Source organism: Strix aluco, chromosome Z (assembly GCF_031877795.1).
Source record: "Strix aluco isolate bStrAlu1 chromosome Z, bStrAlu1.hap1, whole genome shotgun sequence".
Taxonomy (NCBI): Eukaryota; Metazoa; Chordata; class Aves; order Strigiformes; family Strigidae; genus Strix; species Strix aluco.
Window position 1 is genome coordinate 17,853,908 of NC_133971.1, and position 27,764 is coordinate 17,881,671.

The 27,764-nt window shown below is 49.9% G+C and overlaps 1 protein-coding gene across 2 annotated transcripts; it reads left to right on the plus strand.

Annotated features, from left to right (window-relative positions):
• The first annotated feature begins 299 nt into the window (after positions 1 to 299).
• On the plus strand, positions 300 to 27,764 carry B4GALT1 (beta-1,4-galactosyltransferase 1). Of its 2 annotated transcripts, XM_074813467.1 has the most exons (6): positions 304 to 622; positions 12,788 to 13,023; positions 20,422 to 20,609; positions 22,065 to 22,187; positions 23,729 to 23,833; positions 24,455 to 27,764. In XM_074813467.1, exons 1-6 carry the CDS (start codon positions 340 to 342, stop codon positions 24,588 to 24,590), a joined length of 1,071 nt encoding a protein of 356 aa, XP_074669568.1. In that variant the 5' UTR covers positions 304 to 339; the 3' UTR covers positions 24,591 to 27,764. The 2 variants fall into 2 exon arrangements, with proteins under 2 accessions (XP_074669569.1, XP_074669568.1); XM_074813468.1 differs by lacking the exon at positions 22,065 to 22,187 and having other exon boundaries at positions 300 to 622.

Consider the following 27,764-nt stretch of genomic DNA (forward strand, 5'->3'; position numbering starts at 1 on the left):
GGGAGGGGTGCGCTCCCAGGGGCCAGCCCGGCGGCAGGGCTGCCCGCTCCGGTGCAGGGGGAGAGGCGGCTCCGTCGCCGCTGGCGGGGGCGGGCGGGATGCCGCGGGGAGAGCGGGATGCCGCGGAGGGGGCGGGATGCCGGGGCGGGATGCCGAGGGAGGAGGGGGGTTGCCGGGGCGGGCCCGAGGGTGCTCCCCCGAATGGCGGGCGGCTGCGGGCGGGGCGCGGGGCGCCGGGCCGCCCCCCGGTGGGCGGAGCCGCCACCGCCACCGCCCCGTCCCCGTCCCCCGTCGGCGGCGCGGCGCGGGGCGGGCGGCGCTCCCCGCCAGCGCACCGGCATGAAGGAGCCGTCGCTGCCCGGCACCTCGCTGCAGCGGGCCTGCCGCCTCCTCGTCGCCTTCTGCGCCCTCCACCTTTCGGCCACGCTGCTCTACTACCTGGCGGGCAGCGCCCTGGGGCCGCCGGGCAGCCCCGAGCCGCCGCCGCGCCGCCCGCCGCCCGCCAACCTCTCGCTGCCGCTCTCCCGCCCGCCGCCGCCGCCCGCCGCCGCCCGGCCCCGGCCCCCGCCCGCCTCGTCGCCGCCGCCGCCGGGCCCCTGCCCCGAGCCCTCCCCGCTGCTCGGTGAGTGCCGCCCCGTCGGGGGGTGGGGGGAGGGCTCCGCTTCCTCCCCTGCTGCCGCCCGCCGGGTTCCCGCCGCCGTCCGCTCCGCGGGGTTGGGGGGGTTCCCGGGCGGCCGCCGCCCTCGCCCCGACGGCAGCGCCCGCCGCCGGGTGCCCGCCGCCGAGCGTGCGGTCCCGGTGCCCCTCGTAGGTGTCTGTCCCCGCGGGGCGGGCGCAGGTGTGACAGCGGCGCGGCTGCCCACGCGTGCCGCCGGCCGGCCGGCGCAGCCTCGCAGCGCCCGTCGGAGGGGGATTGTGGGAGAATCCCCGGGGAGCCGGTGTTTGGGGGGACCGAGGCGCGGATGCTCTCGCAAGGAAGGCGGCGGCGACCGGAGCCCCGGCGCTGTCGGGGAGCGCGCCCTCCCCGTCCGGCTAGGTTTCTTTCTGGTTGCCGGAAAGGTTGGGTAATTTCCTCTGGGAACTCTACCCAGAATACTGCTCTTGCGCAATCTCACGGGAAGGATCGGACGGGCGGTTTGTGCCGTGGAGGCTCTCGCAGCCTTTTGTGTGTGCGGACCTGCTCGATGAGCGGTGTAGGTTTAAAGAGCGCTGCGAGGCAGGGTCATGAGTGCGGTTGTTATGCATCCCAGCGGCGCTTCCCACGTATTTGGTCCTGTGATGCAGTATCCTGATACGTGGCAGCCTGGCGTGTGTTTTATCTGCACTGGATGTGTGCTCCCCACAGGCCTTTCCCAGGACTGCTTGGGTGCTGGGGGGCTGGCCGGCTGTTGTCGGGTTTGCAGCCTGCCTGTGGTCTAATTTGTGCATTGATCACCTGTAGCTGTTTTGATCTACCGACTCTGTCACAAGCGGTGGGGGCGAGGTGAATTCCAGATTTTTTCCTCCCCTTACAAGGCTCTCGTCCACCCTGCTGCTTGTCGCTGCTGCTCCTTGAGTAGACCCTCCTATGGTGCAGGTAGAGTTCGTTACCATGACCTGCTGGTATCCCAGTTGATAGTGACCTGGTCTATTTGGCTCCTGCAGCCTGGGGATCGTCTCCTTCTTCATCAGTGTGCCACGTTACCACGGGCACCTTTGTTACCGGAGATCACAACGAGGGAAGAGACTTTCGAGAAGATACCTGTGGTTTTCAATTTATGAAACCAACACAGAAATTCATAGTTTCTCTCCGTGCTCGCTGGTCAGCTGCTTATGGATCAATGCATCTGAGTAACAAATGACTGGTTTGTTATTTTTAGGAAGGTGGTTTTGAGGTCACTAAAAGGAACTGTGCTGTGTCTTTTTGTTGTTCTTTTTGATTCATATCTTTCACTTTTTTCCCCCTAAATCACTTTAAGTTGAAAGTGGCTGTGCAAGCCGATCCTTACAGGGTGGATGTAGGAACCCTTTATGAATATGTCTTTGCTTTAAATGGTCTCCACTTACCCTGATCCTCTCAGGAGTGAGTCATGTGCTTTTGAAATGCCTGGTTTAGAGAAATGCTCTTAGTGTCCCCAAGATTCAAAGCGTTATCAGAATTAGTTGCTGAAGGATCAATTAAAATATTGTCTACCGTCTTTGTAACATTCTCGGTACAATTTGCTGAATCTGCCAAAGGCCAAGTGAGGCTATTGGAAGTGGTTACAGATGTTCAGAGAGCTACAGGGCCATGTAGAAAGTAGCTCTTTATAATGCAGTAGGCAAATAGTTTCTAGCTGTGTTACCTTCAGAACTTGTGGGGTGGTGCTGTCAGATGCAGGCTGGCACCATCACTGCTTCAAGGTTTGTAGCCAGCATGTAGGTGAGAAACCTGATGGGTATTTTATTTTTTTCCTGCTCTTTTCCGGTTTTGGGAGCAAGCAGCATTTGTAAAACTATCCTGTCGTGCCTCAGATGTTGGTCAGAGCTGAATGTGCCCTGATCATCTCATGTATCTCTAAGGCTAGTGTGGGGGATGGAAAGGTGTACACTCCGCAGGTATTTCTGACACTTAATTCACCCACCCAGAATTAAAAAAAACCCTCTTATTTGTTGCACAAAGCTCCTCATCAGTATAAACATAACAAGCAGGAACCAGCAAGGACTTTCCTGTAATTCCCACCTTCCCAAGGCCATGGAGAAGTTCTCTGATGGGAACAGGTAGCTCCAACTGCCCCGTTCCCTCAGCGTAAACCTAAATTTATTGAAGTGCACCACATCCTTTTTTTTTTTTTTTTTCTCTCCCCACCCTGCTGGCGTTGGGAAGCATGTGATGAATCATGCAGGATATGTGTGACCGTGCTGCTCCAGCTTTTTGAACGGTCAAATAGCAAGGTACTCATTTCAGAGGCCCTGAGTTTTCTTTCTAGCAATACTTGGAGTAGTTTACATGCCTGCTGTCTGCCTCTGCAGCAAATGCATTAGCTGAATGAGGTTTAGTCTTACAAGAAGCTGCCAAATTTAAAATGCTTTTATGGTTCACTTGCCATTATTTATAATTTAAAAGTATAAATTGGGGCGGGAGAAATAATACTATAATTCAACTTTGAATTAAAAGTCCTTAACAGCTATGTAATACAAGGTAATATAAGCATTTTGGATTTATGCTTCAGTTTAGAGCTGTGCACCAACGAGTATCTTAAATGGGGTATTGAGAAACAGAGCCTGCTTGCTGCAGTGAAATTTCAGCCTCTGAGAAGTCCAAAAGCAAGTAAATCCAGATATATCCTGCAGGTGTCCATTCCCCAAACTGTTGTGTTCTTTAGGAGCTGTAGAACAGTACTGGCTTTAAAAAAAAAAAAAAGTGCTCTATAGAAGTAGTATATATGTTGGCCTAAGTGCTTTTGAAACAGTCAAAATGCACTACCTTTTCTATGAGGTCTTTGTGTTTTGGTGATGGGGTAGTTTATGTGTCTGCTGGTTTTAGGAGGAAGTGGGGAAAGGAACATGTTCTTTGGTAGTAAGATCCCTCTCCAAAAGAGCTCATCTTAAAGCAGCTCTTATCTTTTGGTGCCAGACAAACCTCATGGAAAGGCTTATCAGTATTTCAGGGATGTCATTTTCAAGTCCAGCCTGACTGAGAGCACGTGTTGTTTATGGAGGTTACTCTAGAATACAGCTGTCTCCTTAGCCATATTTTGACCCTCGTTTAGATACCAGGTGTGGCTGGTAAGGGATGGCAGACCGAAGAAATATGTTCTTACCTCAGCCCCTTGAGCATCTCATGGCAAAGATGACCCAAGTATTCTAAACATGTTGCAGTAAGGTGTCTGGCTCAATAGCTTTTCATCCCCAAGTTTAAAATTGACAACCCCAAACCCTAATAATTAATGGGATATTGACAAAGCAAAAAAATCTAGGTTAATATATGAACCGGTGAACTGTCCAAAGCACAAACCACTAGAGATGCACTCATTTTCACTAATGTTTAAAAAGGAAAACAGTTTCCAAATGGCTATTTGCTGAGAGATCACGGGCATTCAAGAAAAACAACCGTTTCTTTGAGATGCCAGAGTGCTGGGTAGAAATTGATGCTTCCCACTGTTAGCAAGGCATGTTTAAAAAAACGAGGACTGAAAGAAGCTCCTTTGGACTGCTTATGAGTGAGCAGGCATTGCTCGGTTGGACGGGGAGGACCTATGGCATGGGCTTTCTCTTCAGTGCACCTCTTCTGATGCATCTGTAGTCAGTGCAAGCAGTCGCTCTAAACTGTAGATGCTGAAGATAAGTGATGAGGGTATTCTGATGCTTTGAGGTTTGTTTGGATGAGACAGAGGTAGCTTGTCAAATTGGTGGTGATGCTTAGTGCGTGTATTACATTAGTTCTTAAAGGTTATGTGCTGCTTGAGAGGTCAGTGAATTCACAAACTAGTTTGAGGCTTCTGTATATGTGGACATTACATGGGCAGCATAGAGGATGCTTGAGCACTGGCAGATTCCTAGCAGAGCGTAATTTGAGGCAAGAGAGTGAAAAATCTAAGAGGTGCTGAAAACACCATTTTTTAAGAAGACTTCTGGTGGTGACCGTGCTGGAGGGGTTTGGTAGGTTTGGTCTGGTTCCTGTCACATTGCCCACCTGCAGTCATGGGCTCATTTGTCCATGTGGGGGGTTTCTGCCCCAGAAGCTGGGGGCTTCTGAATCTGTGGGATCCCTTACGATACCAAGTGGTGGAGAAAGCATTTGCTTTACATGCAGCATCTCCTCCTCCTCTCATCTGAACTTGCTGTTACCTGCTTTGCTTTTTTTTTTTTGTTTTTATTCAACCCTTTCTGATACACCCACTACATCTACTCCCTCCGGCCTCTCCCCACCCCCAATCCGAGTGCTACAGGCATTATTTGCTGATGGCCACAAGCTGGGGTTGTGCTGTGTCCCTCTGCTACCTTTTTTCAAAAAAGTAAAACAGAAACTCAGAAGAGCATGGAGAGGGCTGGGGGAGGGGGAGCTAACACGTGGACCAGTTTGCGCAAAGTTAGGCTTTTTTTTTTGGCCTCAAAAGAGAGGTTGAGAAACTGTGTTAAACTTCTCCAAAGAATATGTTTAAGATGTTTGGCAGGGAGCAGATGTGCGATCCTGGCAATACTGCCAACAGCTACCCGTGTGGTCAGGAGCACGTCGTACCTCTGAAGCACAGGCTCTCTTGACAGGCAGGGAGTAGCCTCTGTGGCGAGAGCATCCCTAGCATCCCCTTGCCTGGTCAAAGTGAAGGCCAAGGACTATTAATTGGGCTTGCAAACTAACTCGGAAAGATACTGTGACTTCCTGGAGAGCAGCTGTTTCAGGGGCACGGCACAACAGACCGGGGGTGCTGGGGAGAAAAGGAAAGTTTTCCATTTCGTGCATCTAGTGTTTTATAACGTGCTTGTTTCTCTGCCAGCGTTGATCTGAGGCAACAGCTAGTTTCTTTGGAAATTGGGCCAAGTTTGTGTTTGGAAAGAGACAGATGCTTGCAGCTTCCCAAACCGCACTTGGATGGAGAATTTGGTTAAGCTCTTGACTTTCCTCCCCTGGAGTGGGGCTCCTTAGCCTGACTTCACTCAGCAGATGGATGACCTTGTCGCTGTGTTGAGGGCCTCCCCTCTCCCACAAAGGGTAGCATGCTGGGGATGCACAGTCCTCAGCAGGGAGGTGCTCTGGCTCTGGTGGCCTCGTGAGCAAGCCCAAGACACTGGGCTGCTAGACTCCACTGCTTACTTACTCTCCTCGCTGGTGGACCCTCCTCCCCAGCTACCATCCTGCAGCTACTGCTCCCCTTCCTCTCTCCTGCACACCCTTCTCCACTGAGCAGGAGGGGTTTTGGTTGCACAGGTTTTGTGGACAGAGCCAGCCAGTCCACAGCAGTGCTGCAGTGGTGGGGCAGAAGATCTGGGATTTGGTGGGATGTGGATGGAGCAGTGTCAGTGTCCAGCTTGCCCTGTATCTCTGGGCTGGAGAAGGTCTCACTGTTCAGCCCATTCCCACCAGGACAGTGTTTTCTGTTGTGCAAATCAATGCCTTGAGCCCCTGACTGCAAGGAGAGGTGGTGGCTGAGTCAGGCATGGATTAGCACCTCCAGACGGGCGGGTGGTGGCTGTGGCCCCAGTGATGCTGGGGCACAGCAAACAGCCTTTCCAGCTGCCTCCGGGCAGCAGCTGAACTACAGGAGCTCGGGGCAGTCCCCAAGCCCCTGCAGATGTTTGTCTGAAAGAGGGCTGCTTTTGTCACCTCCCCTACTGCCGGTCCCCAGGCTGAGGTGTCACTGGACTCACTTTGAGGGCACTTACCTGCAAACGTGTCTTGCTGAAGCTGGAAACAGCCCTGTAAAGACTTTACGGGACTGGTTTCTGCAAACCTGTGCGCTCGGGGGCAGTGGGGTTTCAGCAGCCATTTCCCCAGGCATGCAATGCCCTGCTCCTGTCCTCTCCTCCCACGTTCCCTGCTGCCGGCGGCACCCCGTGCTTTCGGGGGCGCACAAGCCCTGGCTGTGTTTCGGCCAGACAGACTCACCTCCGCTCCACCTGGCGCCCAGCGCTCACCCGCGCTATCTGGGGAGCGCGCCCCACCCCCGGGGCAGCGCTGGGATCCAGGTGTAGCTGCCACCGGCGGGATGGGATGGGGCAGGGATCTGGGGGCTGATTTGCGATTTGGGGCTGCCCCTGGCAGAGCCACTCAGCCCTGGGATACCGCTGAGCCTGGGAGAGCTCCTGTCTGCCCATCCCATCCCGCGGCAGGCTGGGGGGTTCATGGCGGGAGGCAGCTCAGCCTTTTTCTGATCCAGGCCTCCCTGTTTGTTTGTTTTGGGTTTGCTGTTTGAGGGCCTGGAATTTAATTTCGCCGCGGCAGCGAGAAAGGCTAATCGCATGCAGATTGCCCGGCTCAAAGGGAGACAGTTCAAAGCTGCTTCAGTGAGCATGCGCTGGATTTGAGCCACTGATGAGGACTTTGCTTCTCTCCCAAAACTACCTTCTTGTGGAAGCAATCTTTTTAATTTTTTTTTTTTTAAAGACACTGTGTGCTAGTGTGAGACCTTGTGTTGGAACAGGCAGCATTTGGGGTTGGAGTAAGAAATTTTTCTCTGGCTGTAGTTGCTCAGTTAATTGTGCAAACCTGCCATCATGCAGACCCAGCGTTGCCAGTGTGTGTGATGCATCCTCATTTTTTTCAGCCTGTTTCCCTTTGGGGTCCACAGTTGCCGATGCCAGATGCCATGTGAGCTTGCCCAAGACAGGGCACGTGCTGGTGTAGCAGATGCAAGCCTTGTGTCAGCATAGCTGACATCTGTAAGGGGATGCAGTTTCACTAGCGTAGACCAGACGAAGAAAATGTATCCCAGTCCTTGGGAAGGCTTTTTTTTTTTCCTCACTGGCATGTTTCTAGCCAGACTCAAGGATTTCTTTGGGGTTTTTTTTCAGACGCTTATGGGAGAATGAGGGCTGCAGGCAGCAAGGGGCAGCAGCTGCCAGCCAGTTTGCAAGGAGACAGAGGCATCCTCGTGGCTGATTTGGCCAGTGGGTCACATGCCAGGACAGGGGGCTGCTTGGGAGACCCAGCTGGGTGAGGGGTGCTGGGGCTGTCCCTTCCACTGATCCCATCCCCCCACCATGGGGCTGAACCCTAGTTCAAGCCTGGCTGGTGCCACCTGCGTAGGCGCTGGCACAGCTCTGAAGTTTAGCTGATTTTAATAGGAAAGGCTTGCTTTTCTGAGCCGTGGGATGCAGCTACCTGCCTGCCCTGGAGCTGCCACGTGGGTCTGGGGGCTGGAGCGAGACCCCTGCTCCACAGCCTGCGGTGGGGGGACTTGCCCCCGAGTTCTCTGGGGTGGAGCTGGTTTTGTTTTTCCCAGTCAGACTTTGGTGCAGCCGACAAGCCCTTCCCTTCTGGGTCCCTGCAAAGAGAGGTTGTTTTGTTTTTTTCCTTTCAGCGAGTTCTGCTTCTCTTTTCCAGCTTTCTTTTCACATGAGGTTTGTCTGAGCATGGCAGTGCGGGTGTGCACATGGCTTGGTGGCTAGAGAGCAGTGCCCGGCTCTCAGCCAGGACGATGGAAATGTTCTTTTCTCCTCTGTTTGGGGGGACATTTTTTCAAACTTCCATGTTACATGCTTTTGCTTTCATTCTCACTAAGTTAAATACCTGAGATTTGCACCCAGCTCAAAGGATGCAGGTGAATTTTGCCATTTTTCCCAGTGAAGTGCTTGGGAGGGCGATTCAGTCTGCTGGTTCACCTCTCCAAACCTGCCCATGAGCCCAGCTGCCCTCCTTCCCATATCCTCCTACTGGGGCTGCACCACCCTTCTGGGGAATAGTTGCCCCCACCTCCTTGTCCCATCTGAAACTCTGGGGCTGCCTTTTGTGGCTGCTGCCCTGTGTTGTATCACCCGCTAGTACCTTCGTGGATGGAGCGTGGCACCATCCTGTTTGCAGGCGCCCTGGGCATGCAAGAGTACAGTTTTAGCTCTGCGGGGCTTTGCTGCTTGAGTTTTCCCAACACTTGTAGTATCTGTGGCCCAGGGAGGCTGGAGCAGCCTCTAGATTAATTATAGCATCAGGCTGAGTGGATTCTGGGCTTTTTGTGCATTTGGGTCACCAGGATGAGTGCTGGGGAGGACGCATGCTGGCAGCCTCCGTGTGGCCGTTGGGAAGTGGGGAGTGTGAGAAGATCACCAGGGCTGTGGGCCGGGTTTCTGAGGCTTGAGTGCTGTGCTGCCTCTGGCTTTTTGCAAGCCTCACCTCTTGCTTTATGTGAGAAGCTGCTTCCTGTTTGTGTGTTCCATGACAGGCCACGAGCATCTGTGCTGGCACAGGGCCTTTCCTGTGCACCTTCCCTTTGAGCAGAAGTGCTTCTGAGTGTCAGAGATGGGGCCTGGCAGGGGTTGGCTTTTTTTTTGGTGTGTGTCTCTCTCTCTTACCCTACCACTGCCAGCTAAAAGTTCCTTTTACAATCTCTGAAGTATTTGGATGTGATGCCGTGCTTTTGTGTCTTTTGCAAGCTTCCGGCAGTTGCTTATTCGTGTTTCCGAGGTTTTGTTTTGCTAAAACATATGGTGAAGGCTCGTGAAGCTGCTCTGTTGGAGCTTTGTAACTCTGAACCCAAGGAGTGTCTGCCTACAAATCTGGGACTGATGGGTGGTCAGAATTGCAAGTCCACATAGCTCTGTCATGCCTGTCTGTTTTTAGTAGGGGCTCAATATACAGTGGCTCCTATGTCAGGCAGTCACATTGAACAGAGCAGAAAAGATTGAGATGGAGTGAACCGGGCTGGAGAGTTTACCTAGTAAACACAGATAGGGATACAGTTTTGGCCAGTGGGACAGCACTCACAACAAACTTCACACGCTTTCTTGGCATCAGCACATCATGTCCTGAGTCAGCATCCTTGGGAGACTATGGCCTTGGGGCTGCTTACTATCCAGGTAGTCAAATGTTGGTCAAAAGGATTTAAAGTTAGCAACTGGAACCGTGACTCTGGTCACCGGTTGGAAAGCCTGTGTTTGCAGATCTGGCTTTAGCCCTGCCCTGCTTGGGAAGTGAACTGAAAGCATTGATTTGCAGCCAGTGGTATGTTGCTGTTGCCTTTTGTCAGCCACATGGCTTTATGAGGCCTAGTTTGTTTTAGCCGTTCTGTATTTTAAAACAGCCTATTCAGGTTTGTTACGTTTTTGTATTCTTACTGACACCAGTGAGTGTATTAACTGCATGATTTGCGTCACGCTTGTCTCAGAAGGGACTGCCTTGTTGTACATGTATGGCGCTGGTGCCTGGGGTACCTCCTCACTGACCCTCATGTTGGCTGCATCCCTCTGGGCAGCATTTGCAAGAATGTGTGCTGCCTTTAACTGATTTGATTAACTGGAGGTCGGAGCAGTACAGATAGTTTCTCACTAGTGTCCTTCAAGACTCTGAAGCTGTTAAATCTCTGTCTTCCGCAAATGGTTTTTATCATGAATGTGTTTTCCTCTCCCATCTTTTCCTTGCTGATATTCCAGCCTCCTGAAGACAAACAAGAGCAAGTGCTGGCAGGATGAGCAGTCCTATTTTGGCCTTGGGGTCTGATGGGTGCCAGCCTGCAAAAAGCCTTGCTTGCAGTGTCCAAACACTTGTGGCTGTCCTTGCCCAGCTGGAGCTCAGAAGCCGCCAGAGGCAGATTTCCCCTGTAAATTCGCCTAAATGGCAAACTTTCATTTCCTCCTCCCTTACGCTGTGCGCTGTGCGAGTGAGTGCGAGACATTAAAAGAGCCTTTGTTTGTTAAACCAGAAAGCATCCCCTGGCCTGATGGTGCTTGACGTTGTTTCTCAGTAGCAGCAACTGGGAGCAGAGAGCACAGCCTGCACCAGCAGGAAGGGGCTTGCTTGGTGGGACGGCAGCCGCCCGGTGCCTGAGAGCGGCTGTGCTGGCAGGGCCCCATGAAGGATGTGCTGCTTCCGCCCCACTGCTTCCTCCCACCAGGTTGGTCCCGCTACTGGCGGTGGGGAGCGAGAAAGGCAGGAAAATGGCATCCCTGGGCACAGATGCCTGGCATAATCCCATTTGCTGACCATGGTTAGGTGAACTATGCCCAGTGCAATGCCCTTTGCTGTTTTAAACACACAGAAGTGTAGCATCATCCTTACTGTGAGTGCCGGTCTCCTAATGGGGGTGACACTGGGGGACAGAGTGGTGGGCAGGGGGATGCAGGCATGGAGGTGGGTTCAGGCCAGGACTGTTCTGAGAGAGCACCCACCACCAATGACAGTGGTACCCAAATTCAGAGGAAACGATGCACTCTTTCCCCTTCCTGCCCCCACTGGCCTCACTGCTCAGGCATCTGCCCCCCTGCCTGTCCCGCTGGCATGGGGACAGCTGTGCCGGGCCCCTGAACCTGACCCCCACCAAGCCCCAGTCCCGGTCACGCCACTGGATGTTCCTTCCTGTCCCAGTTCCTCCCATTATTGCTTCTTCCTCTCGCTGCTGAGTGCCCTCTGAGCTCTCCCTGCAAGCCACTTTTCGACCCGAGAGGCTTTAGCCCTGGCCGTGCAGCCACAGGGCAGGCATCTGCAGGACCCAGCTTGCACTGTGGGGCGGAGAGGGTGTGGATCTGGGCAGACACGTCTGGGATGCAGCTGGGAACCGTGGGAGTGCTGAGAGCATGGGCAGACTGATCCCAGTGCCTGGAGTCTGAGAAATGGCTGCCTTCTCCTTGTGTGAGAGGAGAACATGCAAACTTGTCCATTTAATGTGTGCAAAACGCAGATTCCTTTGCATCTTGACTGTGATGCCGGTTTCTGCAAGGTTTTGTCTTGTGCCATGCAGGCAGTGAATCAGGCAGCAAAGCTTCCTCACTGCCTCTGGCAGTACACTGAGCACCTCTGCCTGTTTGGCTGGTCTCCTTCTTGCCATCTCCAGCCTGAGTGAGCACAGGTTTGTGGAGCAGCACAACCAAACTAAAGTAGCTTCTTCTAGCTAAATAACCAGCAAATGAGCCATGAGCCAGGAGCATTATTTCTGCTTTTTTAGTAGTACCTTGCTGGGATATGCACAAGGTTCATTGTGTCTTTTTAGAGCTCTAAAAATCACTTGCAACCCTTCTCAAGGGGCTCCGTACGTGCAGCGTGCCCACCATTGGCATGTCCATGCTGTTGTGTGCCATCCGATGGGCCTGGGGATTTCTTCAGCAAATGCAAAGAGGAGACAGTAGCTCCGAGACACATGTGCGACCATTGCTGGGAGCAGAACATGGCAGCAAGAGCTGCAGGCAGCTACTGCGCTCGTTAAGTTTTTGTAGCAGGCTGTTCGTCAGGGCTCGAGCACCTGGACGCAAATACTGCAAGAGGGCCAGCATGGATGTTAAAAGAGGGCATCCACAAAAAGGCTGTGGTCAGCGGTGCTGTGTTCAGCCCAGGACTCACCTACAGCTGTAAGGTAAGGGAGCCGGCATGGCAAGCAGAGAGGAGTCACACAGAGGCATGAGCTGGTGTCTTGCAAAGTAGGCCTCATCACCGCTACCAGTGCCTGGGGTTGTCGTTGCCCTCTCTCCCTGAGCTTGGCCTTGAGCAGCTCAGAGACTGCTGTCTTCTCCGTGCTGCCAGGGGGGCTTCTCAGTTTTACACACCAGCTTTGGCACAGATTATTTTGGCAGTTTCAGAACCTGCCACTGTTGAAACCATGCGCAGGAATTGCCAACCTGCATGCAAATCTGGATGGGTTTTTTTTTTTTGCTGTTTTAATACAAGACTTCTAATAAATAATGGGGATGCCTGAAAAACACAGAAAGTATCTGTAAGAAGAAGAAAAAACAAGAAAGGGGGTGTTGTTCACTTTGCACGTGGTTAGCCTTGGTGTAAGTAATTAGGAGACCAAGACTATTTTTTAAGTGCGCAACTCACGCTGTGCGAGGTGGGTGGGAGCACAGAGGGCAACACTATTCTCTAGTCTGGTTTCATAGCTCATGTGCCAGTGGGAGCACAGCTCTTGGGTTGCCACGCAGATAGGAGGATTTTCAAGACTCATTTCATGTCAGCCACTTAGTTGGGGTCTGATACCAAGAGGCTACAGCGTTTGCTGAATGGTGTTGTGCAGTTGCTTTGGGTATGGCTGATCCAAGCTTCAACAGCTTCATGCACCTCTGGGATTTTATTTGGCTCCAAACATTTCTTTTTAAAAAACAAAACAAAAAGCAAATGTGCGTAAAGGATGTGTGCTTAAAGAAATAGATTGCGTATGCTAACTTACTTTGTGCTGTGCCGCTCTTCCAGTTGGTGCACTACGTGTGGAGTTTTCCCAGCCTGTGAACCTGGAAGAAGTGGCGAGAATCAACCCAGAGGTCAAAGCAGGAGGTCGTTTTGCTCCAAAGGACTGCATAGCACTTCAGAAAGTAGCAATAATCATACCGTTCAGGAACAGAGAGGAGCATCTGAAGTACTGGCTCTATTACCTGCACCCAATTCTCCAAAGACAGCAACTAGATTATGGAGTATATGTTATCAACCAGGTAAGATGCTAATGACACAGGGCTTTATACCGCTCTCATAATGGTGCCTGTGCTCCCTAAAACAGAGGAGTGGTTGCTTTATCCTGAACAGCAGTGGGCTGGGAGGCAGGGATAAGGTTGCTTCTTTAAAAAAAAAAAAAAAAAAAAAAAAAAAGGGCTGTAGCACCAAAAAAAAGTGAAAATGAACATGAGCAATTTTGCTTTGATGATTTTGATGGAAAACCTAAGGGTCCCCTCTTGTGGACAAGCACAATTCACTCTAAAGAGCTTCTGCTTAAAGAAATCACTTGGTGAGGAGGGAAGAAATCCCTAATAGGACAACCCAATCTAATATCTCTTTCCAAATGTTCCTTTTTCCCCAATGGCTGCAGGAATTGTATATGGAGATCTTTAAGGTTACAAGGTAGTGTTAATGGCTAACCTGGCATTGAGTGTGCCATGAAGCCACAGGATTTCACTTATTTCTCAAGCAACTTCTGTTCATGTTAGTAATAGTGCACAAAGTGTCAGGACAGAGAAAGCAAAGCTGTGGCAGTGGAGCAGGTGAGTTACTCTCTTAAGGTGAATAGAACAGAAAAGAAACAAGTAGTGATGGGGGGGGGTGTGGGTTTTTTTTTTTTTCTTAATACCCAATGGCCTTAGATCTGTCTTTTAAAAAAAAAAAAAAAGGCATGTTTCATTCCAAACAAGCTGTCTTAATAACATAATGGTGGTTAAATAAGTGAGTGTTGTTCACACTTGGAAAAGCTTAAAATGTGTAGGCATCTGCATGGGCTGCAGCGTGAAAGGGCAGATGCAGTTCTGAGAGACCCAGCAGAGACCAGCAGCTAGACAATCTCACAGTGCAGTTTCTCTCTTGAATATACATTTATATCCTGTTTTCTCAGCTCTGTGAAAACTGAGATTAAATAACATGCTGCTTTAAATGTACCACCTTAAATTTGCAGATCAGCTGATGTGTTTGGGCATATCAAACACCATGAATATTTAAAACGGTCTCCCAAGAGATAAATTTCTTCACAGAATTGAAAGTAAGGGGAGACCTTTTTCTAGAGAGAAAATCAGTACTCTGTTACTACTATTTCTCTTGCTTTGCTCATTTCCAGGGTGCCAGCGATCTCAGCAAAAGTGATTTGTGGCAAATTAGCAGTAGCTCCCCAGCACAACAGCCAAGATGCTCTGGTGTCTGCGGCCAACTGTGCTCGTGGCCTGGTGGCCATGTTGCTGAGGGCACAAGGCGTTTCCGCAGCATGCGGACTGGCAGCCTGTGCCCTAAAATTAAGCCCTGTAAGGATACCCTTCCTGTGTAATGCTAAGAACAGCTGGTGCCTCTGCAGTCCAGCAACGTGGGGCTAGCCCTAGCCCTTTGTCCTTCAGACTGCATTTCCCTGCATGTGCGGCATTTGCCTGTGCAAGTTACTGGTGCCACAAGTTTGCTTGAGCCATGGTCCCCACTGGTCACTGGGATGCAGGTGGGTGAAGGTAGGAGGGCAGCATGCCTCCCTTTTCTGAGTGCAGCTTGGAAGCAAGGGTGCAATGTGGCTTCCAGCAGTGGTCCTGCGGCAGGAGCTGCTGCTTTCCTGGCCAGGCATAGCTCACCGGTTGGCTCTGCAGAGGACCAGGGAAAGCTGCCTGCCCATGTTCTGGGGGCACCGCTCATGGGTGAGTGGCTGTCTCCATTGTAAAGAGCTGGCAGTGCTGATATTTCCCCATCAGTGATGTTCAAGGGTAAGGAAAGCGAGGGGCCCCGTCACATGGAGCTGCACCAGCATTCATAAAGGCGGGCAGTGTCCGAAGCCTGGTTGGAGTTCCTGCTGCTGCTGCAATGGTGCATGCTGGCTTGCATTGCCCTGCGTTGCTGGCTCCTCCTCTTTTCTGGTTCTGTCCTCCAGCGCTAGGGGTGTGGGGCTGGCTATCTGTGTGCTCTGAAGTTAACCCTCGCAAAAATTATTGAAGCAGGTGGTTTTTTTCAGATGCATCTCTTGAGCAAAGTTGGAGCAGGAGTGACATGCAGTACACAGGGTATATATGTCCTGGACACATCCAGCAGTCAAATGTAGGTTAGCAAGTAAAACTACTTGACTTGTAAAATAAACATACTCCTTCTGCGTGACTCTAACAAGCTGTGTCTGGAAGACACAGAGTGGTCAATGGTAGTAAACCCACTGGATGCATCTCTCAAGGGTGAGTGGGAACACTGAGTAGAGAGAGTTGCAGAAAATGTATTAATTCTGCCAGAAGTACAGTAAGAATACGGTCTTATTTCTTTGCTGTCTTGACAATTGCTTTTCTCTTTTTCTTGTCTGTCCTTCCCTTTGCATCTGCCCTCTTCTTTATTTTATTTTTCCTTCTAGTGGGGAAATATTACCTTTACTTGTTAATCCTGTCTATATCAAAGCAATCACTGAAGCAAGGAGAATTACTGTGTGATCTGGTTCTTACACGCTGCCTACGTGCTCTTCTGTGCTCTGCATCTCATAGAAAGAAAGAGGAGCGCTGAGCCCTGCTACTGCTGCACTGGTAATGTCAAACTTCTTCCTTTCAGCGCAATGTGTTTCCGTCACGAGTCCGTTGTGTCTCCACCATGCTGCTCTTGCATGCCTGAATGCCTCAGTAGGACTTGGCTGAAGTCAGGGGGATGATGTTTGTAAAATGTCTGGTGTGTAACAGGAGCCAGTGGAAAATAGGCATTATGCTTCACCTTCCACACTCCACCCACAGCGAAACCCAAACCTCACATGTGGAGTAGCAGTTGTAGGATCTTTCAGATAAATCTGAGATGAGGCCACGTGGCTGGGCACATTGTAGCTCCCATTCAATGCTGTGCAAGCTTGACTTCAGCAAATGAGAAGGCAGCGGTGGATTTGTGGCGTCTCCCTCAGCCCCATTTGCTCCCGCTGTTACCCACATGCTCCCTGGCTTCTTCAGCCATTGCTGTCTGGACATTCAAGTCTAGAAATCAGTTTTCTCACTGCAGTTCAGCCTGTGCGAATGCCTATGCAGCCAGACTGACTGATGTTTGGGAAAGGGGAGGCTTAGCAAATTCCCTGAAAACCGTGCAACTGTTCTACCATTTTCCACTGGCCCTTGGTGTAACCTGCAGTGTCCTCAGTAGGCAGTTTTCTGGAGAGTGTGTGTGTGTGTGTGTGAGAAAGTGCAGAGTGGTTGGGGCATTGCACTTATTCATGTTATTTTGCAGAGGGTATCAGTACCCTCAGGTATGTGGGTAAAGGAGGGAATTGTGCTTGGCTCCTGCTTAACCTTGCAGTGATGGAGGAGGCAAGTTTCCCCTGTGGCTGCTCTCTCCTGCTACCCAATGTAATGGTGCTGAGGCCTCAAAACCCCCTCTGACAGAGAAACAGTAGAGTGTCTCCTGGTGTCTCTGTTAGGCTCTGGAAATCTGTTTCTACCTGCTCAAGTCAACTGGAGCATGGACTTTCACATAGAAGTTGTGTGTGTGGTTCAGGCTGTCTTGGGGGATCCTTGACTTCACTAGCAACCTCCCATTGGAGGTGATGGTTCCTTCCTAGCTGACCAGAAACACATATTCTCACCATTACCTCCCTGAGACCCAGTGAGTTTAGGATCCAGGTGACAGAGATGTAGCCATGGGTGTGCTGTCTGCAGAAAGAATCACAGTACTGCTTCCTACATGAAAGTAGGAGGCAGGACAAAATTGGGACAGATGGCTTCTTGCTGGTTTGCAAGCCCTTTAGCTTGAGTGACAGTTCCAAAAACCTCCATTTTGTCTGTCTGTTACTAAAAAAAGGTAGCATCCCTTGGTAGGTCTGGCTAAACAAACCAGATTCAGCAAAGGTAAGGGATGGGAAGTAAAAAAGCCTGGATGTTCTCTTGCTCGGACTGATCATCTCCACGTATGAGAAGGAGTCCGTGCCAGACCCTGCAGGTCTGAGGCAGCAGGTTGTCCCCCTTCAGCCAGTAGTCTGTCACGGACCAGGGAATGGGGATGGACTTGGATGTGCTGGGAGAGACAGGCTGAGTAAAATCAGCAGGCAGAAACAGGTGCTGGTCACCAGCACTGAACTCCAACATGGGCTAAGTTTCAGGATGAGAACACAGTGGGGGAAAAATTGTCAGGAAAGAAAAAAATAGCAAAAATGTGCTTGGACTACATCTTTTCTTGTTGAAAGCCTAGGAAATAAGCGTGGAGGCTTTGTCTTGAGCTTGGCTGCATTGTCAAAGCAGCAGTCCCCTGTGCACTGCCTAGCTCTTCAGGATGATGCTCCTCTGTCCAAGCAAGTCCAAACTGATCCATTTCCTTCTAACAAGTAACAGGGAGCCTCCATGGGATGAGGAGCTGCCAAGGAGAGGCAAGGGCTGGAGGTTTCTTCAATTCTACTTTACCTGCTCTCTCTTGGGTCGCCTGTAGTACTATGCCCTGTGCTGACCTGGAAGGGACAGCAGCACAGAAGGGAGATTTCCCAACTCTACTTTTTTTTTTTCTTTCTTTCTTTCAAAAAGTTGGGGATCAGTCAAAGATGGAAGCCTGCAGCATGTTTCTGAGTTTTGAGAGATTTGAATTTCGGGTACTGCAAGCATGCCAGTGCTTTCACATTGCCTCAGGTAAAGAAACAGCTTTCTGCAAAAAGCAAAACCTCTTGTCAGTCTTTTTTTGCTCCAGTATACACTGTAAAGCTCTGCATACCTCCTGGGACAGAAAACCAGCCTCTTGCCCTCAAAGGAGACATAATTTGATAACAACGTGGCAAGGTTTGCTGCATGAGCTACCTGCTCACTGTAAAGTTACTAAAAATGGCTTGGAGAGGGTGTTTTGTTCTATTTTTTTGGTTGTGATTTTCCCCCCACCCCAAGCCTTTTGGATCCCACAGTGTGAAGGTGTGTGGCCATTTGGGAGGAGAGCAGCAATGCCCATGTGAAGTGTTTGCCATGTGTCAGTTCCCTCTCCATGCATGGGGCCCCAGCGTGGGCTCTGATGGGTTCTGGTGGGTGAGGCAGCAGAATGGGTCCTGCACGCTCTTGGTCTGATCATGGCACTGTACTTCAGGGTTTTTCAGGGAGAGTTTTAAAAACACAGCTCCTTGTAGCATTGTTAATCCCTAAGTGTCACGCAGAGGAGTTAGAGGCTACCTGTGGTGTTGATTAATTATGGCTGAGACTCCGCTGGTAACAAAATCAGTGTGGAGTGCCCATTGCCTTTAAATTTCATTATGAAAAGAGCAGCCAAAGGGTGTGAAATGAGGACATTCTTCTAGACTGGACCCAGCAGGTGCTTTGAGGTGTGAGCATATTGCACCAGCACTGGAAAAAGTCCCCCTTGGGACTATGGAGCCAGGCCTGGGTTTGGTGCCATGGGACCTGAGGAGTATTTGGCAGCAGGGGCTGGGCAGCCCCATTTGCTGGGGGAAGAAAACCCTCTGATCCCACAGCCTCAGCTGCTCCCTCTCCCTAGCCTCTTTGTTTGACTTGCCTTCATTTTCTGCACTCAAGTTTTCACTCCTCTTGCTTATCCATGATGGTGATCATCTTCCCACCACCTTAGTTATTGCGTGAACCCTTTTGTTTCGGGTGAGGATGCTGAGAATTTGCTCAGATCCTCCTCCACTAAAGCTCACTCCTCCCTGTGAAGTCATTTATGCCGGAGGCAGGTGATGAATGCCTTTGAAAACCTTGGTTTGACACTTGCATGTTAGAACCTTCATTTGAAAGGTATTTGTGGCTGTTTCAAGAACTTGCATTGGCTCTCCAGCTGCAGGTCCATTAACCAGTCTGGATTAAACAGTTTCCAAACTGATCATTTATTAACCAGGCAGAGCCATTTGGGAGGAGGTGATGTTTTAAGCTGCTGCTCCTTGGGCACAATATTTTATCCATCCTTGATTCGCCTTCCACGTGGGGTGTGAATACCACAGGGTGGGGGGATGGCTTGCACGGTGTGGGAGTCCTTTGGCTTGACATTACTCAGAGGGTGTGGAGGGGGAAAGGTGGGATGTAGCAGAAGAGAAAGTATTTGGCAGTCTTGGTTTCCAGGCTAGCAAAAAACTTGAGCCTCCTTCAACAATGCCCTGTGAGTTCCCTTCTGCCTGCTCTGTTCCCCTGCACAGGGTTTGGGTTTGAAGCTGCTGCTGCAAAGTTGGGTCCTGGATTGAAAATCCTTCTCTCAAGCCACCAGTATTCTTGGGTTTGTGGGTATGATCCTATTCTTCTTTGAAAGTACTCAAGCAATTTGCAAGCCTGTACTTGTGCTCAAAGCCACATGTGCTTTTGAAATGTTTCTACCTGAGAGAGGCCGAACTGATTCTCCTGGGGTATGTTGTTGTGCAGGGAGGAGAGCAAAGATTTTCCTGCCCAGTTCTCTGCAGGTCATTTCATTAACTGCACTTGGCCTGGGATAAACATGCCCTGCTGCCATGTCAGCTCTTTTCAGGTCCTTCCCATCACAGTGACAGTCCTCCTGATTTATTTTTTCCCAGCGAGTCCCCTGGGATGGATGGTGGGTCATGCCATTCTCTGGCTGGCAGAGGAGCAGCAAAGAAGGGGCTGTGTGCTGCAGCAGATGGTGGCCTCCAGGACGGGAGCCATAGCCCTTGCAGGAAGCAGCTCGCACTGGGCTGCCATCCATAACCAAGACTGTGTGTGACAGCCACGTGCCGAAGCAGCAGCACCCTTGCCATGGCCTGGGGAGCATTCTGCTCCCGTGCATGCACGACTGCCCAGGGCTTGGCACGGGAGCAGGAGCAAGCAGCAGACCTTAGCTCCTGGTGCCACTCCATGCCTTGCAAATCGGGTCTGGCACGTGCTCACGTGTGCTGCTCAGCAGAGGCCACACCACAGTCCTGCAGCCATGTTGTGGCAGAGCTTAGGAAGAGGGTGCTGTAATCCTGACCACAGAAAGGTTGTGGTCTGTGGTCCTTGTCCTGGCTGTAAGCTAAAGCACCACCAATGTTTCTCTCTGTAGCAAGGGTTCCTTCTTCCAGAGGAGCTCAGCTTTCTTTGCTTTTCTCAGCTACTCCAGGAAGCCCCAGCTGCTTGTCCTGGCAGTCTGTTAACTTTATCACAAAATTAAATCCCACCATGCCTGTGTGACAGGGGGACTGCTCACCATCAAACCTGCCCTCTTGGAGCCTCCCACCAAGAGAGGGGAGCTGAGCCAGGTCCAGCTTTTTCTAAGCCGTTTCGGCTGCCCCTGTGGTTTGCAGCTGGCTCAGATGCCATTGTCCTGTGGGAGGCAGTCTGGGTGGGGAGCTCATTGCAGATGTCCCATGGGTGCTGCATGGGTAGTGCTTGGGCGTAAGCTCAGTCCATCACAGACACAGCAGCCCAGTGCAGCAACACCGGCATCTGGCAACAGGTAAGAAGCTGCTGATGTCAACTGTTAAATTTAAGTCACTTAACTGTTTTTATTTGTTTTTAAATTAGGATGGAGAAGAAGAATTTAACCGTGCTAAACTGCTGAATATAGGATTCGCAGAGGCCTTGAAAGAGTATGACTATGATTGCTTTGTGTTTAGTGACGTAGACCTCATCCCAATGGATGACAGGAACACCTACAAATGTTACAGCCAGCCACGGCACCTCTCTGTATCCATGGATAAATTTGGATTTCGGTGAGACGCCTTTTGGAGGGGCATTTTGTTCCTAATATTGCCGTTAGCCTAGCAGGCCAGGCACAGCGTTAGACATCCCCACCCACCATTGAAAGCATGGGAAAATGTCTCTGGCAAAAGCCTGTTTTGGCGTGTGCATCCCTGCAGGGAGCGGGTGGCTGCAAGCAGAATCGGCTGGAGGGGAGGAAGGGGGAGAAACGCAGATGAGCAGTTTATTAAAATTCACAGCTTCTGGAAAGTGAAACGTAGGGCGAGGAAAAACTAAGAGCCCGTCATTTTGCAGATGCCCATGTATCCCTTCTTGTGTTTCAGGCTGGAAGACAGCTAGTGTTTCCACCCAGTCTGAAAAGTGAGACACTCACACAGTGAGAATTATGTGCAGCTTTAAAAAGACCGCATCAGACACTATTTTAAGAGCAAAATGAAATATTTTTGGCTGTTCAGTTTTGGGCCACTGAGGGACCCCTGCACTGGTATCTGAGAGCAACACAAACCTAAATGCCTTTCAGCATGCATCTGGGTTCAGTAAGCTGCTGTAAACAAAAATGTGTCTTGCTTTTCCTTTTTTTTAATTTTTTCTTTTCTGTCCTAAATCCCCAAGGGGGAGCTTAAAAGCTCATCTATAAAGTGAAAACCAGTCATGACCCCATGGTGGCCAGTAGTTCTAAAGATACAGTAGTGATGTTGGTGGCAGGACCCCTGGATGTCTCCAGTCCAGACCCAAGCTCTGCTCGGAGCAGGACTGTCACTGGCACTGCAGCAGCTGCAGTTTTTTCTTGCAGCTAGGTGAAGCTTGGAGCAGAAATGCAGACCCAAGGGGTTTCTTCTGCTTGTGGAAGCAGAGACAAGGTCTGCTGTAGGTCCTGGTGATCCCTGCATGGGCCCTTTCCTTGTGCTGTGGGTCTGAATTTTGTCTGTCTCCGATCCCCTGGTGAGTTATTCCCTGTTTCAAGTGGGAGCTGGTTGTCTTTGTGCATGCAAGGTCATGCTGCTGGCTCAGTTTTGGGCTGTGAGCTTTCCTTTGGGGCACTGGGAGCATGGAGGCGAGCAGTGGAGCTGCAGAAAGGGAAGGCTCTGACGCACCTCCGATGCCTTGCTGAGCTCTTGCTGCTCCCAGGGCATGTATGTCACACACCTGTCCTTTGGCAAGATGATGTGCATCTCACCAGCCTGTCTTTTGAGGACAGCGTACATCTTGGTGAAAGGCTGCAGCTGTTGCTAGTTGCAAAATAACTTCCCAGCTGCATTTGAGACTGAGCCCACCAACTCCCCCTGCCTCGGCTGAGTCCAGGGCACCAAAACACGTCCTGCTCCCTGTTGCAGGGAGGTACCTTGCAGTGGGTGCTGGCTTGCCGTGGGCTGAGTAAAGGGCAGTGGCAGGCCTTTGTTGGGTGGGCAGGCTGCTCCTTGGCTAGTACCTCTCCTCCTCCAATGTCCTTTTCTCCCTCCTTCCAGGTTGCCTTACAATCAGTATTTCGGAGGCGTGTCTGCCTTGAGCAAAGAGCAGTTCACAAAGATCAACGGGTTCCCAAACAATTACTGGGGTTGGGGTGGCGAAGATGATGACATTTATAACAGGTAAATAAATACCCCCCCTTGGCACCCAGAGTGCCTCCAGGGTGGGGATGAGCACAGACCTGCTGCTTTTGCCTAGGGTGGGGCGGGGGGCACAGGGTTCCTTTTCACCCCAACCACCGGATCCTCTCCTTCGGGTGGGGGACAGAGGTGGTGCGTGGGTGACCTGCTGGCTCAGCAAAAGCATGTTCCTTCTGGGTGCTGGCATCCCATTTTGCAGCTCTCAAGGTGTGCTGGGGAGTGGGTCTGGCTGGAAAAATTCCACTCCTGCCCCACACACTCTTAGCTCGTTTGCTGCACAGTCTTGCAAGCATCCATGCTGGTGCGCAGGTTGGAGCAGTGCGCTTCTGGCTCTCCCAGCACTGGCCGAAGGAAGGGGATTCAGGGCATGCAGCGGGGTGGAGAAGACCTTGATCCATCTAGCCCAACACAGCCTGAGGCTTGCCTGGATCTGCAGCCTGGTAGTGGAGCTTTGTTTGTCAGACTGTAAGCGGCTCTAAATAACACTGTGAGCTGTTGCTTCCTGCCCGGAAGGCAGCCGAGCAAGGCTCAGAACTGCAGGAGAGGAGGAGGGTGTTGCACAGGGCAGGCTGGGACCACCCCTGACTGAGGGCCGGCACAGATCACAGACCTGGGGTTGTGCTACCTTATGGATTCACATCCCCGGGGCAGTCGCTGTGAGAAATCATCATGGGGAGCTCAGATTTGGGAACCCTCTTCAGTGTTTCTAAATGGCAGAACCACTCTGCATGGTCTTTTCTCTATGCTTTCCTACCTCTTTTCTTCTTCCTAAAACTGCTTGTACATTCCTGAGGTTCAGCGTTTCTGTTTAATAAACCAAGCAAGGGGCAACCTTCCAGTGGGGCAGGGCATTCAGAGCAAGGTGGTAGTCCTTCCTTTTCAGGGCACTCGGGTTTTGAGGAGCAGAAGATGCTATATAGAAATTAAAAGGGAGGCAAAAAGAGGAAGAAATGAGGTACTTTTCCAGCATCTGTGTTCATGAACTGCAGGTACCTTGCAGAGAGCACATAAAGAAAGACAAGCGGCCCCTCGCCTTGTAGGTTGCAGCTGGGGCCACTGTGGCTCTGATCATGTGTCCCCACCATGCTGCTTCACCACCATTCGCTTCAGTTTCCACCAGCACTGCAGCTTTCATACCCTGAAAAATGAATGCTCTTATGGCTCATTTCCAGATAGGTTAAAAGTTAGATGCCTCCCATTCAAATTCCAGTCTACAGCCTGGAGCAAGGTTGATGCAGGCTTGGGCGCTGGAGGAGCTGTCGAGGGTGCGGTGAATTAGCAGATCCTTGGTGTTGGTAGAGGGATGTGTTTTTTTTTCCCCACGGTGATGTGCCCATGTGTAAAGGGACTGGCTTTCCGCCCTTTTGGTGTTGGCAAGTTTGCAAACACACTAGTGACATCCTCAAAAAAAAAAAAAAAAAAGCCAACCCCCCCAAAACACCAGTGGTTATTTGTGGAAGGTGTGGCAGAACATCCCACATCTGCCACCTGTCATGAGTGTTTAATGTATTTCCGTTTTACAGGCTGGTGTTCAAAGGCATGGGGATATCCCGTCCGGATGCTGTCATTGGCAAGTGCAGAATGATTCGGCATTCCCGGGACCGGAAGAACGAACCCAACCCAGAGAGGTGCGTCTCCCCTGTCCTGCAGCATATTCAAGGGGTGCCTCCCACCCTTGCTGCTTGGCTTTCTCTTTGGCATGCAAAAATCACGATTGCAGAAAGCCTGCGGCCATCTGCTGCCTTGCTGACCTCTCTGTTCCCTGCACTATAAGGTGCCCCCTTTCCCTCACCAGTTTATTACCTTATTACAGACCTTTTTGCCAAGATTTCTCTATGGCATGAATGACTCTCAGGGTTTTTTTTTCCCCTTGTTCTTAAACGCAGCAAATTAAGCTCTGACCAATTGTTTCCAGCTTGTCTTTTGCATATAAAACCTATACTCTTAACTCAGAGCTGGAAAAGGACCTGTGTGATTTAAAAGTTTGGCTGCGTTTTCCTGGCTAAAATTTGACCCTATAGGGATGTCTTTGCCCACTGCTCAGGCTGGCCAAATCTGGGAGTTTATGGGACCTGTACTGATACTCTTCTTAAAACACCGGAGGTGCTGCCTGAGAGGCTGTAAAAATGTCATGTGGTGTTCGGGTTGTTTAAACATCTTTTTTTTTTCTTTCTTTCTTTCTTCCCCCCCCCCCCCCCCCCCCTCCCCCGCCCTTCCTTCTTTGTGGATTTTTTTCCCCCCTTCTGCAGGTTTGACCGAATTGCTCACACAAGGGAGACAATGAGCTCTGACGGCTTAAATACACTATCCTACAAGGTGTTAAGAACTGACAAGTACCCTCTGTATACAAAGATCACAGTGGACATTGGCTCACCAAATAGCTAACATCAGACACAAGAGAGACCTTGCCTGCGTTGCCCAGGACATCTGGCCTCACTGATGCTTTGTATCTGCTGGTTTTATAACAGTTGCAATGAAAAAAAAAAAAAAAAAAAAAAAGGCCTCTTTTGGCATGCCAAAGCTCTCCAAATTGGTTGGACAAGTGCTTTTGTTCTTCGGGTTTTCTTTAAATTCCAGACTTGACTTTACACAACCTTCTAGCTCTCCATTGTTTTGTAAGTCCAGAAGCTGTACATAAGAGTTGTAAATATTTACTTTGCCAGAAAATGTTGAATCTGATCTATTTGCTGCATTGCTCCCCACATTGAGTTGATTGCTAGACCCAAATTTTGCTGATTACAACTGTGATGCATCAGCAATTACTGCCCATTATATTTGGTATTTTAAATGAGGTGGATGAAAACATTCCTTTTAATTAATTCCTGGTTTTACTTTATGAAGGACTGTAAAATGCTGCTAAAATTTTACAAGTTTATCCTTTGGATTCGATGTTTTCTTTAATGGAGACAATATCATATATTTTTTTTCTCATAGTGACCAAAACAAACATCATCTCTGTGTGCAGAGCAAATGTTGAACAACTAAGTTTGGATTCAATGAATGTAATTATTTCTTTTAGTCTCAAAGGAGGCTTTGAGTGAGTTGAGCCAGAGCTTGCCAGAACTTTCCAGTGAGCTCTCTGCATAGGGTGGGAGCTACACAGATGGCATCTGCAGAAACCACTGGCTTCAGATAACTTTACTTCTGGATGTGATAGTGACTTTTTGCCTCAGCACAACAGTACCTGGGTTTTTTGGGGGGTGTGGGTTTGGGTTTTTTTCACTGAAATAAAGACGAATTAATTTAATTGTGTGATGAAATTATGGCCATAAAATTTGCTGACACTTGTTAACAGTGGTTGAAAGTTACCACACTATTTAAACACTGTCTGAAGCTTCCTAAAAACAAAATTTTTGTTCTAAGGTCATGCATAAAACTTGAATTCACTTATTACTTTTGTTGTTGTTGTTGTAACATTTTAATAACTTTTAAAAGTAATTTGTATATTATAAGCAGTATATTTAATACTAGATTAAACTAGGGTGCAGCATAATAGGATATGATTCAAGGCCTCTTTTATCTTAAGACTAGTAGGCTTTTTATGTGCGTCATTATATAGAAGCCATGTATTATATTTGCTCTGCTATTTGTCCATGAAATCTCCTGCGGTGCTGAGATACTCACAGCAGGGCTGACATCCAACCAATTTTTCTTTGCCTAAAGCCTGTTGCAGTGTGTGTCCTCTATTGGGAAACTCCCTTCTGATTTTCTCAGGCTTTGAGGAACATGCATGTTTTGGAGAACTACTTTTTGTCAGTGCACCAGGGCACCACCTGTACAGACACCCTGCTTTTCCTTCCCGTGACGGTATGAAAGCCTCAAGCGCTGACATCCTTGGAGCTGGTTTAAGTGATTTAAAGCTCTCAGCCAGAACTGAGAACTGAATTCCTTCTGGTGAGTACTTTGCCACCAGTTCTGACCACAGCAATTTGCACTTCCTTGGCCTGTGCTGAAGGCTGTTAAAATCAGGGATGCTTGTTGTATTGGGGATCATCTTCAGCACTGCCTCTTTTTTTTTTTTCCTTTTTTTTTTTTTTGGTGTTTTTTTTTTGGTGTTGAGACCTGAAGGTTTTGCTGAACCCTTGCACTGCAGGGGTGGGATCCTGCAGGGGCTGGGGGACAGTGTGTTTCTTTGTAGGCCAGAGGTGTCTCAAAGTATGCACAGAGACTTTAATTACTGGGGAGACAACCAGCTGCCTTTTCAGTCTCACTTTGAAAAAGTGTTCACCCCCTTAGCTTCAAAGCTGTTGCTGGCCAGACTTGCTGTTTCATGCTGGCAGCTGAGCAAAGGTGGGCTTGTGTGGAGCAGGAGCAAAGCACAAGGAAGTAGACCTGTGTTTAAGAGCTGCTCTCTTGTGCTTATCATTGCATTTTAAAAAAATTACTCCTTTTTGTCAGGTCAGGCTCCAGCTTTTGCTGGGTACAAGGGGGTACAAGAAGAGGATGTGTTACAGAAGTCAGGTCAAATGTCTACCTGTAAAACATCAGTGTAGCTATAGTCTGCACCAGTAATGGAGACACAGGCGAGGACTTAATTTTTTATTTTTTCAAAGGTGCCTTAGAAACAGGGCCCCACTCCCACAGGTGGCAAATCAGCACCAAAACTCATTGAGGCTCCACTGAAAATCCCAGGTCTCTGCAGAGAGCACCTCAAGTTTTGGGCTGAGCCTTCTGTAAGTTGAAGAGTTAGAACCTTCAGCTGTAGTGGTGTCTGTCTGCGAACAGGCTATGCAAGGGGGCTACCTGTTGTAATTGAGTGGTTGGTTTTGGCGGAGGGGTTTCCTTGCCTTAGGATTCTCTAAAGATTAGAAAAAAGTTAGTGTAACAACTCATTTCACTGTATGCTGAAATCATTGAATATCATGGAGGTGGTCTGAGCACTTATTTCTGGCTGTTGCAATCAAAGGTCTCTATATATGTGCCTTGAAAGAGGGGAGCAATGGAAACTGGAAAACCAGGAAACCTGAAAACCATTTTCAGCAGAGAGACTAGCGGTACAAGAAACTGCGGCTTAGTTTCTCTTCTGCTAAAGCCACAAGCCATGTAAAAGATGAAACTGCCTTCTGTTGCTTCGGTGCTGACCCGTGATTTCCAGATCTCATTGTCCCTGTGTAAACTGTATTGCTCAAACTCACAAAAATGCTCTTGACTCAACCTGGTCATGAAATTTCTCTCCCTGGGATTTTCGGGGTGCTTTTCTACAAATGCTCATGTTGCACAGAAATGGATTCTGGCCATGACCTGTGGTGGGTGGTGTTTTTTTCTTCTCCCGTAGTGGTAGCAACACTCAAAGTGATACCATGTGTAACAGTTGAAACCCAGAACAAATAGCTGCAAAGGAAACGCTAGTGCTTGGTTTCTTTGGGATTACTGTTGCTTGTTAGGATGAGGGAGGGTCCTGGCATGCAGCTTTTCCCTGGGATGTTACTTGTATACTGGACTGCTTATGGGTTTCCTGTAGATGGTTTTGCTTTTGCATTTTTATCATTTATATATCAAGGGATGTATAATCCGATGTTCCTACTTTACTATTGATGTCAAATAAAGTATTTTCAGTTA